The 16,503-nt window shown below is 53.7% G+C and overlaps 1 protein-coding gene across 1 annotated transcript in view; it reads left to right on the forward strand.

The window, feature by feature from the left end:
- Positions 1 to 5,166, forward strand: part of RHEB (Ras homolog, mTORC1 binding) — a 43,715-nt gene extending 38,549 nt beyond the window's left edge. Inside the window, exon 8 of the mRNA XM_032840118.1 lies at positions 4,647 to 5,166. Coding sequence (XP_032696009.1) covers positions 4,647 to 4,739 — 93 coding nt within the window. The 3' untranslated portion in view covers positions 4,740 to 5,166. The remainder of the gene's footprint in view (positions 1 to 4,646) is intronic.
- The last annotated feature ends 11,337 nt before the right edge of the window (positions 5,167 to 16,503 follow it).

Consider the following 16,503-nt stretch of genomic DNA (forward strand, 5'->3'; position numbering starts at 1 on the left):
AAGCCCATCCTCGGGCGGCCGCCGGTGTGATCTAAGGAGGCTCCCCGCAGCCTCTGCTTCCTTCTCCTCCCAAGGCCTCTCTGTAGCCCCTGCCCACCTCCTGCCTCCATTTTCCCTCCAGTGTTTCTCCACAGTCACGGACTTCCTCAGGCCGCACGTCAGACCGTGTCACCCTCTGCCAGAAGACCTGTCACTGGGTGCCCGTTGTCTAGAAAACAGACCCTGAGCCCTCAGTGAGACGGAGGGTGGGGCAGGATCGGGCTCTTCCCGTTCCTCTTGCTGGTCCCCGTCCTTCCCTGTCCTTCTCGGGCACGACAGCGCGCACCCGCCACCTTCCCCACGGGGGCACTCGCCGCGCGAGCCCTTCCCCTGTGCTGTGCTCGGACCGCAGCTGTCCTTTCTCGAATTCACCACTTACATCCAGACAGTGCTTTACACCGTTCAAAGTATTTTTAACTCGTTCTCTTGTTTGACCCTCAAGTAAGAGTGAGTAGCTGCTGACCATGTCTGTGGGAGGCTGTCCGGGAAGCGTGACTGGCACGCTGGGGGCCTGGTGCCTGATTTCCCCACCCCTGCCACTTGTCCCCTGACCCTCAGGGTTCTTTCCCCTTATCCCCTTTAATTCATTCCGAAATCCAAGACGTGTCATTTATCTTTGTATTCTCCATAACGTCCAACACAGCGGATGCCATCGGCACACCTGTCTGGTAGGTGCACAGTCGACCCAGGAACCCCTTTGACAGTCCCTTTGTCCCAGGGTTCAGATACTGAGGGAGATTAAATCTGTGTGATTGGTCCCCAAGTGCAGGTAATAAGGGATTCGTGTGACTCTCTTCCGCTCCTGAGTGCAGACAGTAAGAATTCAGGTACCAAAATATACTTTCGCTTCCTAAAGGAATCAAATCAAACATTTATTGGGTGTCTGTCTGATCTGTCCTTAAGACCATTTAGTTGCACTGTCTCATTTTGGAAGTGAGCATAAGATCCAGAGAGGTCAATGAGTCTTCTAAGATCACTATTTATATGGCGTAAGAACTAGGACTGAAGTTTAAATCTAACCCCAATTTGGTCGTCTCTCCTCTACACCAGCCTCTCCAGTGGATGGGAAGAGAAGGCCTCATGCGTGACCAAAGCATAATTGAGATTAAAGTGTTCTCGGGGAGGGATACAGGCTATCTGCATACAGAGTCTGTGCATCAACCGTGATTAGAATCTGGTTCTAAAAACATGTAAAAGACATTTTTGGTCTATTGGAGAGATTTTATTATGTTCTGTATATATTAGGGGAATAATGTTGATTTCCTTAGCTTTAGTGATGGTATTGGAATTATGAAGAGAATATCCACGTTCTTAGGAAATGCAAACCAAAATATATAGGGGCCAAGTTTCATAATATCTGCGACTTACTTTCAAATGGGGTGGATGGGTGAATGGACCAAGGGAGGGCAAGCAGATACAGCAAAGACGTAACACTTGCTGAATCTGGAATAGTAGGGCTTGGTGATGATCATACAGTTCTTTCCATTTTCCTGTATGCTTGGAATTTTGCATAATAAAGATTTGAAGGTGGTCAGAGGATAAGAACTTCTGCTTGGCAGATCAGTGAGTCTGGGACGTACTCTACAGTGTAGTGACTACAGTTAACAAAACTGTGTTGTTTCTGTTCGTTTTTGAAAGTTGCTGAGAGAGTAGATCATAAAAGCTCTCACCACAAGAAAAAAAGAATCGTGACTCGTGGCAGTGGACGTGAACTGGACTTGCCGTGGGGCTCACTTCTCAGTACATAGAAACACTGAGTCATCATGTCGCACACGGCCAAGCAGCAGTGTTCTGTGTCAGTTACACGTCATCTAAAAAGCGTTCTTCAAGGTGGAGGGGTGCAGTTGAATGGCCCCGGCTGTCTTGGTTCTGTTTGCTAACGTCCCTCTTTCTGGTGAAGGTCCAGGGGTCCTTGCACGGTCATTCCATCGACATGGTCCTTAAATAGAGGCCGCAAGGTTGTGTCACTGTTCATGTGGCCACTGATGTGTGTGCAACAGCCACGCGCATTTCTGCCACCAGCCCCAGATGTGTGGGTAGCTGGTGGGCCCTCCTCTGACATGATTGGGGGCTTGCCTAGAAAGGCCCACCATCTCGGGTTAATGTCTTCCTGACGATGACCTGTCATGGTTTGCCGGGGCTACATTGTGACGCTACTGCGGGGTTTCGGGGTGCCGGCCTCCGCTGTCCGTCAGATGCCGTACTTCACTGAGGCTCCCGGTTCTGACCACCCAGATGAAACGTGAACCAGCTGAAGGCTCAGAGCTAAAAAGAAAGGATTCCAGCTACTGCAGTTCTTTTCAATTTTGGTACATTTAGCCGACTGATCTGGTATTAGCCAAATGTGTCGAGGAAGGCAAGGTCCTATGTGGCTACCTCACAGCCCTAGCCAGAGAAGCTCAAAGATGGGGTGGTGCACCCTCTGTCGTCTGTTCTGCTCTCGCACTGCCCTAGATCAGCAAATTCCTCGTTAGAAAACGAATCCTTTAAGGTGAAAAAACTCTTGTACCCAAATCAGATAAATACAGCGGTGACACGCAGTTCTTGGGACACTGATGGCCTGGGCAGTCCTCTCAAAGGCGTGTCTAGAGATGTCTCTGCTCTCTGTCACGCGTCTCGTGACCTGGTCTTGGAGTTGTGCAGAAGGGAGTCGGGAGACCCCAAGCCTGGAGAGTCTCCCCACCCAAAGAGGGGAAACCAAGTAATTCTAATCCCTTACGTCAGAGGCATGTAAGGGAGTCTAACCCACACACGCACCCGAGCACTTGCTGCTGTTCGTACAGAGCAGGGAATTTGTGTAGTAAAGACGTGCGCGCGCACACACACCAGTGGTCAGAGACCAGTCTGTGTGAACTCAGATATTTTATTGATCGTTTTGCAAGTATAGGTTGTCATTGTACGACCTCCCTAAGTGACACGGATTCAATGGGCTTTGTTAACAGTGCTCGGCGGTGAGGGTCCTGCACTCTGAGCTGTGGGATGTGCCTGCGGGTCCGGCTTGCTCTGCGGAGGCCTGCAGCTGTATCTTAGCAGCGAGACAAAGGAGAGCAGACTTGGGCAGAGCCAAATCACATAGATAATCAAGGAGAATTCTGAGATTTATCCAGAAAGCCAGATTCTAGGCACACGGTTTTCTTGGTGAGAGTTTGGCACATGTTTTCCCAAACATTTCTCTGTGTCTTTTTGTACAGTGAAATGAACAACTTGTTTTTCTGATCATGTGAAAGGAGGAAACCTTGCTGAAGCCAGGGACCTTGATTAGACAAGACAGGTGGGATGTGGGGCTGGCTTTCACTAAATTAGGGCTGCCTTGTCCCTAGCAGCAGGGAAGGAGCCGATGAGCCCAGATGCAACAGGTGGTCATTTTGGTGGACGGAGGATACAGAGTTCTCTTACGAATACTGCGTGTTTTTCCAGAGAACTGGAAAACCCAGTTACCAGCAGAGTGAGAATGGGGGAGAGGCGTTAGAAATTCTGGGAGAAAGGCAAGGCATGAAAGCTTCATCCTAGCCCTAGCCCGGGGAAAGGCAGCTGGGTGGTGCCGAGGGTCCCCCTTTGGAGTCCCAGTCCCAGAGGTAGAGCGAGCCGGGCCGCTGTGGCTGTAGGGGCCGAGCAGGCGGACAGCAGGCGGAGAAGGGAGCTGAGGGTGACTGCCGGGGTGGGCTGTGGGGTCAGTGCTGGCCAGGGAGGACAGTGAGGATGAGAAGTGGTTAAAGGACAGAGAAGTGTCCTCGGACAAAGGAAGCTGTTGCCTGCGGGGCTGAGAACTGTGGAGTTTGGGGTATTGAGGTGGGGAGGGAATGAGAGAGAAGGAAGATGGGTATGGCGGGTCCTTGACATTGGGTGAGGGAGGGGTCGCCGTTGGTATTGACGAGATCTAGTTGCTGCCCCTCGAGGCTTTGGAGAACGGGGACATTTTTTGATTATCACCAGGGACAGGTGTTCAGCCTAAGGGGAGATTCCCTGCCCAAAATACCAGTGACTCCTCACGAAGGGCTCATGGGGCTGCGGGCGGGGCTGAGAGGCTGCATTCGAGAAAGACTAGTCACGGGGCTGAGCGCGGTGCTGGAGACGGTGCCACTGCTCCAGAGGGACAGGGGAAATGACTCGGGGTTTGTGTGTGGCTCAAAGGTAGCTGCTAAGAGTTGAAGCCGAGAGTTTTTGAAGGAAGTGGGAGGCACAGGTCTGGGGGGCGTTGGCGACGAGCAGGGAGAGCGCCTGTCCTGCTATTGGTCCCGTGGCTCAGGGCTGTGACGAGGGGACCCCCTCAACCCGGGGAAAGGGGTACAGTGAAAGCAGCGTTCTGACGGGAATGAGGCCCGACAGGTGAGGGGGTGCTCATGGCAGACCCCGAAATTCCAGAGGCACTGTCTTGGGGTGGGGGGTGCTCCTTGGGCTGCCTACAGTGACTGGTGAAAATGGGTCAGAAGCGTGTGATGCGAGGTTAGTTCTCAAGTCAGGTGATGTGGGGGGCAGAGAGGGAGTCCTGGGCCCCCCACACCGGCCCCTCCACCTGCCGGGGGGGCGGTCAGCCACCTTCAGTCCTGCCGGCAGTAGGGTTCCACTTTTAAAGACTAATGCGGTCTAGTTTTCTCTTTGACTTGCAGACGGCCGTTGACGTTTTTAGAAGGATAATTTTGGAGGCAGAGAAAATTGATGGGGCCGCTTCACAAGGAAAGTCGTCCTGCTCGGTGATGTAATCACGCCGCGGAAGGAGAGGACACTGGGAGTCGATCCTGCGGGGAGAAGCCGACTGCCCATTCTCCTTTAAGATAAACTCAGCTTCTTTTTCCTTCTGTTAACCTGAAAGATTTCATTTGGGTCAGAGCTTTTTCCTGCCCCACACCCCTTTCAGATTATGTTAAACTCTGACTCTGTCCAAATGAGTTCACTTCCATTTTCAAATTTTAAGCAATCATATTTTCAATTTATATATTGTATTTCTTAATAATATTATGACCAAGAATTTTATCGGCATTAATTTTTCAGTGTAGTTTGTTGTTTAAAATAATGTAATCATCAAAATGATACATATTGTTACACTACTATTAACTAGGCTTCCATATATCAGTGTTTATTTCATTGTGTTAAATGTATACTTGTAAATAAAATAGCTGCAAACCTTAACCCCTCGAGCTACTCAGTGTGGCCTTTAAAGAGGAAAACAGGGTCCCCTGGAGGGACTCTTGCCCCGCCTCAGGGAGGGTGTGGCCGCGGGCGGCAGGGCCGGGGACAGTTGGCAAGAGTGCCAGAACCGGGCTGGCTGTCCGTGGACCCCGGCTGAGCGGCCTTGGAGGGTCTATGAGGGGCATTAGTCCCCAATAGTGACTGTTCCCTGCACCCTCAAAGCCCCCACCTCGAGCAGAGCCTTCTCCTTACCGCGCGGCTCGCCCATCAGCCACTTGAAGACAAGGGGAAGTTACGAGTCACTTCCTGTTTCTCCTCTGGCCTGATGTCCCCGCAGACAGGATCTGATTCAGATCCCACAACACCGATGGGGACACGGAACGTTGCCAGTAAGCGTTGTGGCGGGGGGCGGGGGGAGGTTTGATAACCTCCGTCAGAGCCCGACCGCACCCCTCCCGCTCCACAGGGACCAGCGAGGGGGAGGAGGGAGGGTTTCCTTTGCCCAGTGCCCGAGCCAGTTCCGACTGCGAAGCAAACGTTATCATTGACTTTATTAATCAAATACAGTTTTTCAAATACTCAAAACAATTTATCTTCGGCAGCACAGTATTGTTACTCATTAATGGGGTTTAGTCTTAGGCCTCGTGTTCTGGATGGGTCCCCCGTGTGGGACCATGTCAAATCCGGATCCGCTTCGCCCAGGCGGCCTTTTTCACCTGAAGAGAATCTCTGTGTCTGTGGGAACCTGGAGCAGCATGTTTGTGCTGGAAGCAAGCGCAGCTCTCACCAAGCGAAGCTCTCACCAAGCGATCCTGGAAGGACCGGCCCTGCCTGGAGGTGGCTGGGGTTCCTTTACGTGGTGCAGCTCACCCAGCACTCCGATGGTTACTGGGTTTTTCCCCCCAGTTTTTATTTAAATGTCAGTTAACATGCAGGGAGACTGTTTTGTGTCATGAACCCAGCAGGGAAACCAGCCCCCAGCCTCGAGCCTTGGAGATGCACGGGGCAGGGCCGGTGCTGCTCCCCGGTGTGTTGATCACCTCCACGTACAAGTTGATTGACTTACTGAGCGTGTTGTGTGTTCCCGACGCGGTGCTGCGGCTCCAGACTTCAGCAACGAGATCCCGACAGGAGGTCGATGGTGGTACCTGGTGGGGGAGCTCATGTTACGATTTGCTTCCCAGCCACCCTCTGTACAGGTGAGAGGACCATCTTAAAGGCATCAGCAGTCGGCTAATGTCCGTGACCAAATCCATTTTGTGTCTTCTCTGCTAATGGGATACGTGAGCTTCTGGGGAAATTCTGACTTACATTTTTTGTTACTTAATACTGTGTTCAATCACTCACTTCTAGGCCTTCTTTCTTGTGTTTTAACATTTCTGAAATCCAAAATGAGTCTCATGATCAATGGAAAAGCCTCATGTTCAGAGAGACAGTGTTTTTTCTTCTTAGTGGTACATAATGTCTTAGACTCATTGAAGTACAGTACGTGCAAATGTAAAACTAGGTATGTAGTATGCAGGGGCCCCCGGGTGGCTCAGTCAGTTAAGTGTCCGACTCTTGGTTTGGGGTCAGGTCATGATCTCGGGGTCGGGAGATCAAGCCCCAAGTCGGGCTCCACGGTCAGTGCAGAGTCTGCTTGCGATTCTTTCTGACTCTGCTCCTCCCCCACTCTCTCTCAAATAAATAAAATCTTCATTAAACTCTTTTGCAGCTCCCATAAATATAAATTACAAAATCATGTTACAAATTTAAATTACTCTGATGGAGTTTTGCTCAAGCTAGATTGGCCAACCCCTTACCCCTCTCTGGACCACCACATCCCCACCACATAGCCACCACGCCACCGACGGCCTGGCGCCTTTGCCCCAACTGCTCCTCACCTTTTCGCACACCCAGTGGGTTCTCCTGGTTGGTTGCTTGGCCTTTCAGCAGCATCGCACACAGCTGGTGACAGCAAGCCTTCTCCCTGCTTACACGAAACCATGTTTTCAGGGTCTCCCCCAGTGCACTATGGGCATGAGTCTCCTTTGCTGTTTCCTTCTCTGCCAGACTTCAATGGGCCCTCGTCCAGCCGGCACCCTGGTCCCTGGTTTCCTGAGTCACAGCTTTTACTACCACCTTTCCTGAAGGCTTCAAAGCTCACACCTTACCCCCCCGCACCCTGACTTCTATGGGCTTTTCTTCGATGTTTCAAAGGCTTCTCAGATGTGTTACGTCAAAATTGAATACTTGATTTTCCTCAGAAACCTTGGCGTCCCCTAGACCCCAATTCAGGAAATGACATCATTGTCCACTAGATACTGTAGCTAGGAAGTGGGGGGCCATCCTGTCTCTCTCCCCTCCATGCAGCCCACCTCCAGTGCATCCCAGTGCGCTCCAAACCCATCAGGCCACGGACTGAGTCAACTTGCTTAAATTGTTTTATGTCCCTCCCCAAAATTATCTAATAATTTGTGAAAATCAAACTTCCAGCGCTTGAAGCCTTGCATGATCGTGCTTCATCTCATCTGCCCCCGTGCTCTGGTCCCTCTGGCCTCAGTGGTTCCCAGACAGCTCCCCTCCTTTGAGACCTCTGTGCTCATCTTCCCTCGGCCCAGAACGCCCTCCCCAGCCCCCACCTCCACGTGGGGCTCCCCTCCACGAGTCTGTCCCAAGCCCTCTGGCTTTATCACACGGTACAGCACCTGTCACCATCCATCCCTGTGGGGTCCTGTGTGCACCGCACGTTTGCTGGCAGACTGGATCCACCCACAGGGGACACAGTGCTCCATCTGTCCCCAGCACCTTGACTCCCCAGCGCCCCCGAGCACGGGGTCTGCTGAAAACGATTGCCTGGTGCACTGGTTTACTTTGCCATGTCTGTCACAACATGTATTCTCGTTGTGATTTTCTTAGTGGTTGCCCTAGGAATTATAATGAACATCTTAATTCATAACTATCTAGTTTGGATCAATGCCAGTTTCAGTAGTGTACAAAAACTTGGCTCCTAGATATGGCTCATGCCCTCCCCGTTTGGGGTATTGTCCTACGGATTTCACTTTTATATGTTGTATAACACGAACAGATTTGTTACTGCTTTATGATGTCATCTTTTAAATCAAATAGAAAGAAATTACAAGAAATACATTTATCCTGTCTTGTGTACTTGCCTGTGGAGAACTTTCCCGCTGCTCTGTAGTTATCCGCTGACCTTGGAACTCTGTACCCCTGACCTTGTTTCCAGCCGAGACTCCCTCCCATTTCTCACGAGCAGGTGTGCCAGCCCTGAATTCTCTGGGGGTTTTGTTGCTCTTCATCTTTGCAGGAAGGCCTTGTTGGAAGGAGGGTTCTGGGTGGAGCGAGTTTCTCCTTCGGCCCTTTCCTGCCCCATCTGGTTGAGATTTTTCATGAGCAGGTGCAGCCGGGTGTGTGCCCTGTGTTAGGCTCCCAGGAACATGCTGCCTTCCAACATTTTCTTTTTTTTTTTTTTTCCTTTCTTTTTTTTTTTAATTAGCTTGCTCTTTGCCCCAGTGTCCAGCAATAGCTGCAGCCTGTTTTTTGCAGACACCCTGGAAACGGCGGTCAGGTCAAACAAGGCTGAGACTTGGAAAGGGGGTTTTCCAGGGAACCTCTTCCATTTGGGATATGACAAATGAGAGGACTTTTCAGAATGTGGGACTATGAAAGAGCTCCAACCCCCTCTTGACTCTTCTGGGGCTGCCCTAGTGCTGGTTTTTCAATTCAAACCAATTGCGGCTGCTGCTTTGCAAGGCACCTCGGAGCTGGGGTTCAGGGGCTGGCAAGAAGGCAAGTGACGATGCCCCAAGCCTCACATGTGCTGAGAAACAGTTGCTTTTTGTAAATAAACACACCCTGGTTGTTGCAAGCCCTTAGGTCATGTTCCGTGTTCTGAAGAAGTCAGATTTTGGGGGCAGGGGACAGTTTTTACCCGTGGTCTCCCTGGGTTCTCAGAGGTCCTTAGGGCAGTGTTCCCAAGGATGCCCCTGCAGGGCCTGTGCAGCGAAACGGTTGATTGGATGAGCCCTTCTGGGGGGCTGCCTTCTAGACCGGTTCCTTTGAATTTGGCCCACATCCATTGTGGTGTGGTTGAAATTCCCCACCATTCACACAGGACACTGGGATAGCCTCCATCACCTCCTGAGCCTCTGCCTTATGGGCTCCTAACAAGGAGGGCTGGCACCATCTGCCAGGGTCAGTGCAAATGGCCTGGGGCTCTGATGGCGGCAGTACTTGGTCCTCAGGAAGTCATTCGGGTGACCCAGAATATGCCAGTGGCCTTTTCACTTATCGAGGATGGGGAAGCACAGGGGCACGGTTCTTGGAGAGCCCTGGGCTCCAGGAAAGCCTCTCTGGCTCCCGTGGGCCATGGTGGCCCGAGCAGAGCTCATCAGCCCTGCCTGTGCCATTTCCAGAGCTCGTGCCTGCCCGATGCCTCTGAATCTGGCCACCCTGGTGACACCAGGGTCCCAAGACCTCGGTGCATATCAGTAGGGGCTTCCAGGAGGGCTGGACCAGCAGGGAAACCAGGATGCCTTCCAAAACATTCCTTTGGAGATTCCAGAACCCTTTCCCAAGAGGACAAACTTCTGCATTACCCATCCTGATCTTTCTGGGCCGTTGATGACGTCTAGCGTCATCAGGCAGTCCGCTGCGAAGTTAACTGGAAAGCTGAGTGGACTCAGACCCTTATTTCCAGAGGGGGAACCCGAGGCCTAGAGATCGCTCCCAACCCTTAGTCCATTCGTTTGCACTATACCCCAAAACCCACCAGGAACCCCACATAAATGAAGCCTCAGACTCAGACTCAGAACAAAGCTGTTCTGGTCCCAGCTCTGCAGCTAATGTCTGTCCAGGCAACTCCCCTCTCTGGGCTTGATTCCTTTATCTAAAAAACTTCCCTTGGCCAGGGACTGTCGTCATGCCACAAGTAGGAAAACCTTGGCTGTCCCCAAAGCCCTAACAGATGCGGTGTCACAGTCTTGAGGATCCCGCGCCGCCCCCGTGCCAGCTCGAGACCTGTACCCACTGCCTGGGTCCCGCTGTTTCGAGAAGCTCCGCGAGCTTCCACCCCGTGTGGCCAGCTGCACTGGGGATTGTGGGGGACTCCGGGATTCCCGCAGGCCTGCACTCCCAGAAAGAGAATCACCAGCAACCTCGCAAGCATGTTTACCAAATCCGAAACAAAAATTTCATCCCAGTCCAGCCCAAGGTGTCTGCGCATCAGGGAAGGGCAGGCCCGCCACTGAAGGCCTCCGTCCGGACCCACTGAGCTCAGCCTCCGTCAGACCCCGTCGAGGCGCCATGGAGAGGGCCCTGGACTGCGGGCAGGCTGCTCCCACAAGGGCCGACACCTCCGTTTACCCTCCAAGCAGAAAGCTGCACGCGCAGGACACGGGCTCCAAAGGCCCCTCCAGCTCCCACATTCTGTTACAGCCCAGGAGGCGGCCTTGGCTTAGATCTCTAAGGCATGAAGTGTCTCAGGAAATAGCAAAAGATTCTGGAATTATTATGGCCTCAGCAATCAAGACCTTTCACCCAGTTCTTCCTGCTGCCCAAGAAGGGCCCAGGCCTCTCCGTGTAGAACAAGAACAAAACGGCCCGCTCGGCCCCTGCTCCCAGGGGAGTGTGTCCTGCCGGACTCGCCGGCTTCCTCGGGTTCAGGTTTACCCCGTATTCCCCCTTCCAGCCCCCATCCCTGTAGCGGAGCAGAGCAGCCGAGTAAATCAACACGGTAATCCCTGGCCTTTGCACGTGGCCCAGCTGTGGGTTGTGCTGTCCTGAACTTTGCCCTAAAAGGCCGACGAAGAGGACAGCCCGGGGTGGACAGCTGGAGCGGCTGGAAAGGTTACATTCCTCAGCTCTGACGTGGGCAGCTTTAGGATCCCATAACCGAAATCATTCCGAGGCACAACCTTTTCTGTGCCTGGAACTGGGGCATTTACGTGAGGTTGTAAAGTGTTCAGAACAGTTTGAAGCTGGGGGTGGGGGGCAGTTCTCCAACGTGGGCCCACCTCGGAGTCACCTGAAGGGCCGGCTGAATCGGGGGCCTCACCCCAGAGCTGCTCATTCTGGGGGGATCCAAGCCGGAGCCCGAGACATCCTCATTTCTACCCGGTACCCAGGCCTCCTGCTGCTGCTGGTTCAGGAACTGACTTAGGCCATGATACCTACATAAAGTGCGGGGGGAGGCACAGGCAGGAGTCCTGTGTCTGCAGGATCTTGGGAGGTGGGGGAATGACCAATGCCCACTCCGCTGGGGACTGTGGGTGGAACTGTGTCCTCCGAAAAGCTATATTGGAGTCTGGCTCCCGGGTACCTGTGAACGTGGCCTTACTTGGAAATAAGGTCTTTGCAGATGTCATCAAGTTAAGTGAGGTCTTACCAGACGAAGGTGGGGCCCAGAGCAGGGGCTGATGTCCTTCTAAGGAGAAACTTGGACCCAGAGAGCCAGGTCGCGCGGGGAAGAAGGCCGTGCGGTGACGGAAGCGGGGAGGGGAGGGGAGCTGAGACGCACCAGAAAGCAGAAGCATGGAACAGACTCGCCCTCAGAGCCCAAAAAGGAACCAAGGCTGTCCACACCAGGATTTTGGACTTCTGCCCTCCAGGACGGAAAAGGACAAATGTCTGTTATTTTAAGCACCACCCGCCACCACTCCCCCCCACCCCCGCCGACCGTGGCATTGTGCAGAGGAAACGCGTGCACGTCTGGCAACGAGCCAGTTGGCCATCCCAAACGACACTGGGCCAGAGCTCTCCCACGGACAAGGGAGGAAACTCAAGGCCAGAGCTGTGGCCTGCTGTCTAGTCTGTTGGGGCCACACGACAGAACATCACAGCTGAGTGGGATTGGAGCAAGGTGTTTTTCCTCATGCCCGCAGGCCGGACATCCAAGATCAAGGCACACGCAGATTCGGTGTCCGGTGAGAAGGCTTCCTGGTCTTCACACAGCCTGGGAGCTCTTTCCTGAGGGCGCTCTGGTCCCATTCCTCACAGCTCCGCCCTCATGAGCCCAACACCTCCCAACACCGGCACCTGGTAGGTCAGCTCTCACTATAGGATTGGAGGGGGACACGTCCCTTCAGTGCACCGCACCTGATGGGGTCACCTAGCAAATTCCTGAGACCCAAGCCTAGAACCCATTTTCTCAGAGCTGACCATGATCCCCAGGTGGTTCCCATACACACAAATGCATAACACATAGCCCCATGTGGGGACGTATGGACGGCCGTCCCACCAGGCCATCCGCGATGGGGGCAGGCATGAGGTGGGCGCTACCGTCAGGGTAGAGCTCTAACAAGTGCAAAGTCATGCTGCCGCCCTTCGGCCAGAGGCCACACTGGCTCGGCTAGACTCCCCCTCAGGAGGGTGCAGCCCCTGGGATAAAGATCTCTCACTGCTGGCCTGGGGAAGAGGACCCACGTTCTCCCCCCTGCTCTGTCACCAGGGGGACAGTCCACATTCCCCGATCCACCTCTCTTTTCCCATCTGCAAAATGAAGAAGCATTTGAACCGAATTGGTTGTTCCCAATTATGCACATTTCTTGAGCTGGGTTAAGATGTTCTGCAACAAGAATTTAAATTTCCCAATTTTAAGCCAAAAAAAAATTTTGTTTTCGATGTTAAGGCATTCTCCCCCCTACAATTTTTCTTTAACAGGTAGCAGGTGCAGCCACTCGCCAATGTGTTGAACCTCAGATTACCCGGATTTTATGTGCTGTGTCCGTGGGTCAGGTGCTCGGCTGGGCCTGGTAACAGCTGCAGGTAGTTGAGCCACAGCAGGAGCCATGGTCCGCCCGCCAGGTTTGTGCTGTCGCCCTGTGGTGTCAAATAAAGGCACAGATCTCTGTGCCGGTTTCTTCCTCCACAATTCCTGACCCTCTGGGGCTCCTGCCAGTGGACGGGTCCTGAGGCCAGCCCCCTGCCCGGTAGGTGTGCGCAGCAATGCAGGCCACTCTCGGCTGCTGGCTGTGACATTGCTCGCAGGCCCGGTGCCAGTGACCGGAGAGACTTTCCAGGTCTTCTCCCCTCACTTTCCGAGGTCCCTTCTCGGGGTTTTCTGGGTTCAGTGTGGAGTGAGATCTGGAAGCAGGTCTGCCCAGGAAAGGGGGAGGGGCTGACACCACTGGGTGCCTCTCTGCCCTGGGCTCTGCGTGTCAGCCGTGTCAAGGAAGGAGGGAGGGACCGAGATGGCGTACTGTGCCCTGGTCACCCAGGTGTCCTGGCCCCAAGCCCAGCATGCACATCCCACACTCTCAGAAGGGCGAGCTCCGTGGGATTTGAGGCCCCGATATAGGGAGTCCCCTTCTCTGTTTCCACAGACGCAACGTTGAGTGGAGCTGCGGGGCTGTGTCCTTCAGGCTTCCCGGACCCACTGGCCACCCCAGAGAGAGAGTCCGCAGCCCACCTGGATTTGAACAGGAAGATCTAGCGCCAGTCGTCAGCTTTCCCCCACCCTGGGGTGGGGCTCCTGTGGCAGATAGTTTTGACCCAAAAGCAAAACCCCTTTCCCAGTGTGAACTCCACAGACTCCCCATCCTAACCGTTATGCTGCTGTGGCAATCGTGACCCCGACTGTGCCCTCATAACCCGCCCCCCTCCCTCCTGTCCCGCTTCTGCCCCCAACTGACCAGCTCACCCTCCCCTGTTCTCAGCCACCATCAAGAATCACGCCATGTAGGGGCACCTGGGTGGCTCAGTCAGTAAGCGTCTGCCTTCAGCTCAGGTCATGATCCCGGGGAGCTGGGATCGAGCCCCACGAAGCTCTCTGCTTAGCAGGGAGTCTGCTTCTCCCTCTCCCTGCAGCTCCCCCTGCTTGTGCTCGCTCTCTCTCTCTCTGTCAAATAAATAAATAAAATCTGGGGGGAAAAAAAGAGAGAGAGACTCAGACCAGGTGAAAGAAGCACAGGCCTGAAGCCAGGACGCAGGCCTCTGCCCCCCATTGCTCTTCGCACCCCCCAGCACCCCTCCCCTAGCCCATAGTTGTGTTTGTCGTTTGTGCCCTGTGAACTGCTGGAGGGGGCTGGGACCCCACTGGGCCCCACGCGAACCAGACTGGGTCCCTTTGTTCAGGAGTTGGGTTGGAAATACTGAAGAAGCGAGTCCACGGGGCCTGGGAGGCCAGGGGGTGTATGGGCCCCATTACAGTTGCAGTGGAGGAGAGCGAGCGGGCATGCGTGAGGAAGCCCGCGGGCTGAGGATTCCAACCATCACTGACCCATGCCTGGGCCCCCCAAGCTTGGTGCCATGGCATTGATTTCAGGGGTCTCAGATTATATGTAGACAGGGGCCCTGAAAAAGATGTTTGCCTAAGACTGGGTCTGGGACTCCACTTGCTCAGCTGTGAAATGGAGTAGCTACAGAACTAGCGGGCATGTAGGTGTGTCAGGAGTGGCCCTGAATAAACAATGAGAATGCATTAAATATCAAAGGAAAAAGAAAACAAACAAATCACAGTCGTGGTCTCTCCCCCTCCCTCAATGCACTGCTCACTCTGACCTGCCCTTCTGTGCAGGAGGGACTTTATTTGCCTCTTTCCCAGATTAGGCGACTGAGGCTCAGGCCCAGCGGCCAATCCAATGGCGGCGTGGCTCGGTGGGGCCGTTCTTTCTGGCTCCCTGCAGGCTGAACCTTGTGGAATCTCAGGACACCTGAGGTCCTGCCCTGGGGGACAGGGAGGGTGACACCAGTCTTCTCTCTTCAAAGATCTGCCCTTTGCTGTGCTGTCTTAGAGCTCTGTCGCAAGGTGTCCAGATGTGCTTGCTGGTTATTTCTACATACGTATCTGGCTCAGAACTCAGTATTCCGAGCGCGCTCTCAGAGTCCAGGACCGCCTTCAAGGCTTGAGAGTGCAGAGACCCACCACCTCCTCAAGTAGGGCTTCGCTGCTGCTCTTTTGTTTTCTAAAGATGTGTTTGTTTGAGAGAAAGGTGCGGGGGAAGGGTGGGCAGGGGCAGAGGGAGAGAGAGAATCCCAAGCAGATTCCAAGCCGAGCAGGGAGCTGGACACAGAGCTCAATCACATCACTCTGAGATCCTCACCTGAGCCGAAACCAATTTCAAGATTTGATTATATATATATATATATATATATATATATATATACACATTTATTTATTTATTTATTTGATAGATAGATAGATACAGAGAGAGCACAGCAGGGGGAGCAGGAGGCAGAGGGAGAACCGGACTCCCCGTTGAGCAGGGAGCCGGATGCGGGACTCCATCCCAGGACACTGAGATCATTACCTGAGCCCAAGGCAGGCGCTGAACCAACTGCTGCTCTTGCTGGCTCTTTTCTGGAATGTCCTTTAGTATACGTTGGAATTCTCAGCTTTCCATTCATGTCACTTAAATGTGTTCTCATAATTCTTTATTTCCTTTCTATTGATTGCTTGGGTGGATTTCTCCAAGTGGGCATATTTTCAGCGTTTGAGTCATGAGATGAGGAAATGCTGAAGACTTGGGTGAAGGAGGGGAGCTGGAGGAGGACGTCTGACTCAAGGGCAGGAACAGACAAACTAGACTGTAAAACGGCAAAATGCAAGGAGAATGTACGAACCGTAATGTCTTTGGGGGAAAAAGCACGGATTTTGCATTAAAATCGCAGCTCACGAGGTCTATGACCTCGGGCCAGTTACTTACCCTGTGCCTCACTTCCCGCATCCACAAAGTGGGGGTGATAACAACACCTGCCGCTGAAGACTGCCGAGGGAATTAAAGGCAGGTTGTGTCAGCGGGTCCCGGCGGCGTAAACACGGAGCTTACGGTCCCTGCGGTTGGCGGTCCTGCAATCCCAAGCCCCGCCCCCATACACCGCTGCCCCGCCCCCAGCAATTGCGCTGTAGTTATTGTCAGCACCACTAGGGGTCAGGCTTGGGCGCCTCTCACTTACGCGAGCGTGCCTGTTCTCGGGGAGGGAGATGGGGCCAAGCCGATGTCTCCCAGACCCCAAACGCTCAGCTTTGGCCCTCCCACCCTCTCCTTCCCTACCCTAATCCCATTCGCGCCTCCTGCACTGGAGACCTCCGGCCCGTCTTCCAGGAGGGAGACGTGTTCTCTCTCCTAGAAGAACACCTGAAACAGGACGGAGCCGGGACCCCAGGGGGAGGGGCTTGGCACCCGGGAAACCCCAGGAAGTTTTCACCCCTCCTCCCAAGGAGGTTCAGGGCGCCCACCCTGGTTCACAGACAGCAACCCTATCCCCCTTAGAAGGGCGCAGATTCTGGCTAAGGGAGCTCCCTCCCGTCGTGTCCACCAGAGGCCAGTGCGTCCAGAGGACCGAGGCTGTCCCCAAGCTGCCCAGTGCACTTTCTGGGCACACACTGACCCAGGCCCA

Source organism: Lontra canadensis, unplaced genomic scaffold (genome assembly GCF_010015895.1).
Source record: "Lontra canadensis isolate GAN:19392208 unplaced genomic scaffold, GSC_riverotter_1.0 scaffold111, whole genome shotgun sequence".
NCBI lineage: Eukaryota > Metazoa > Chordata > Mammalia > Carnivora > Mustelidae > Lontra > Lontra canadensis.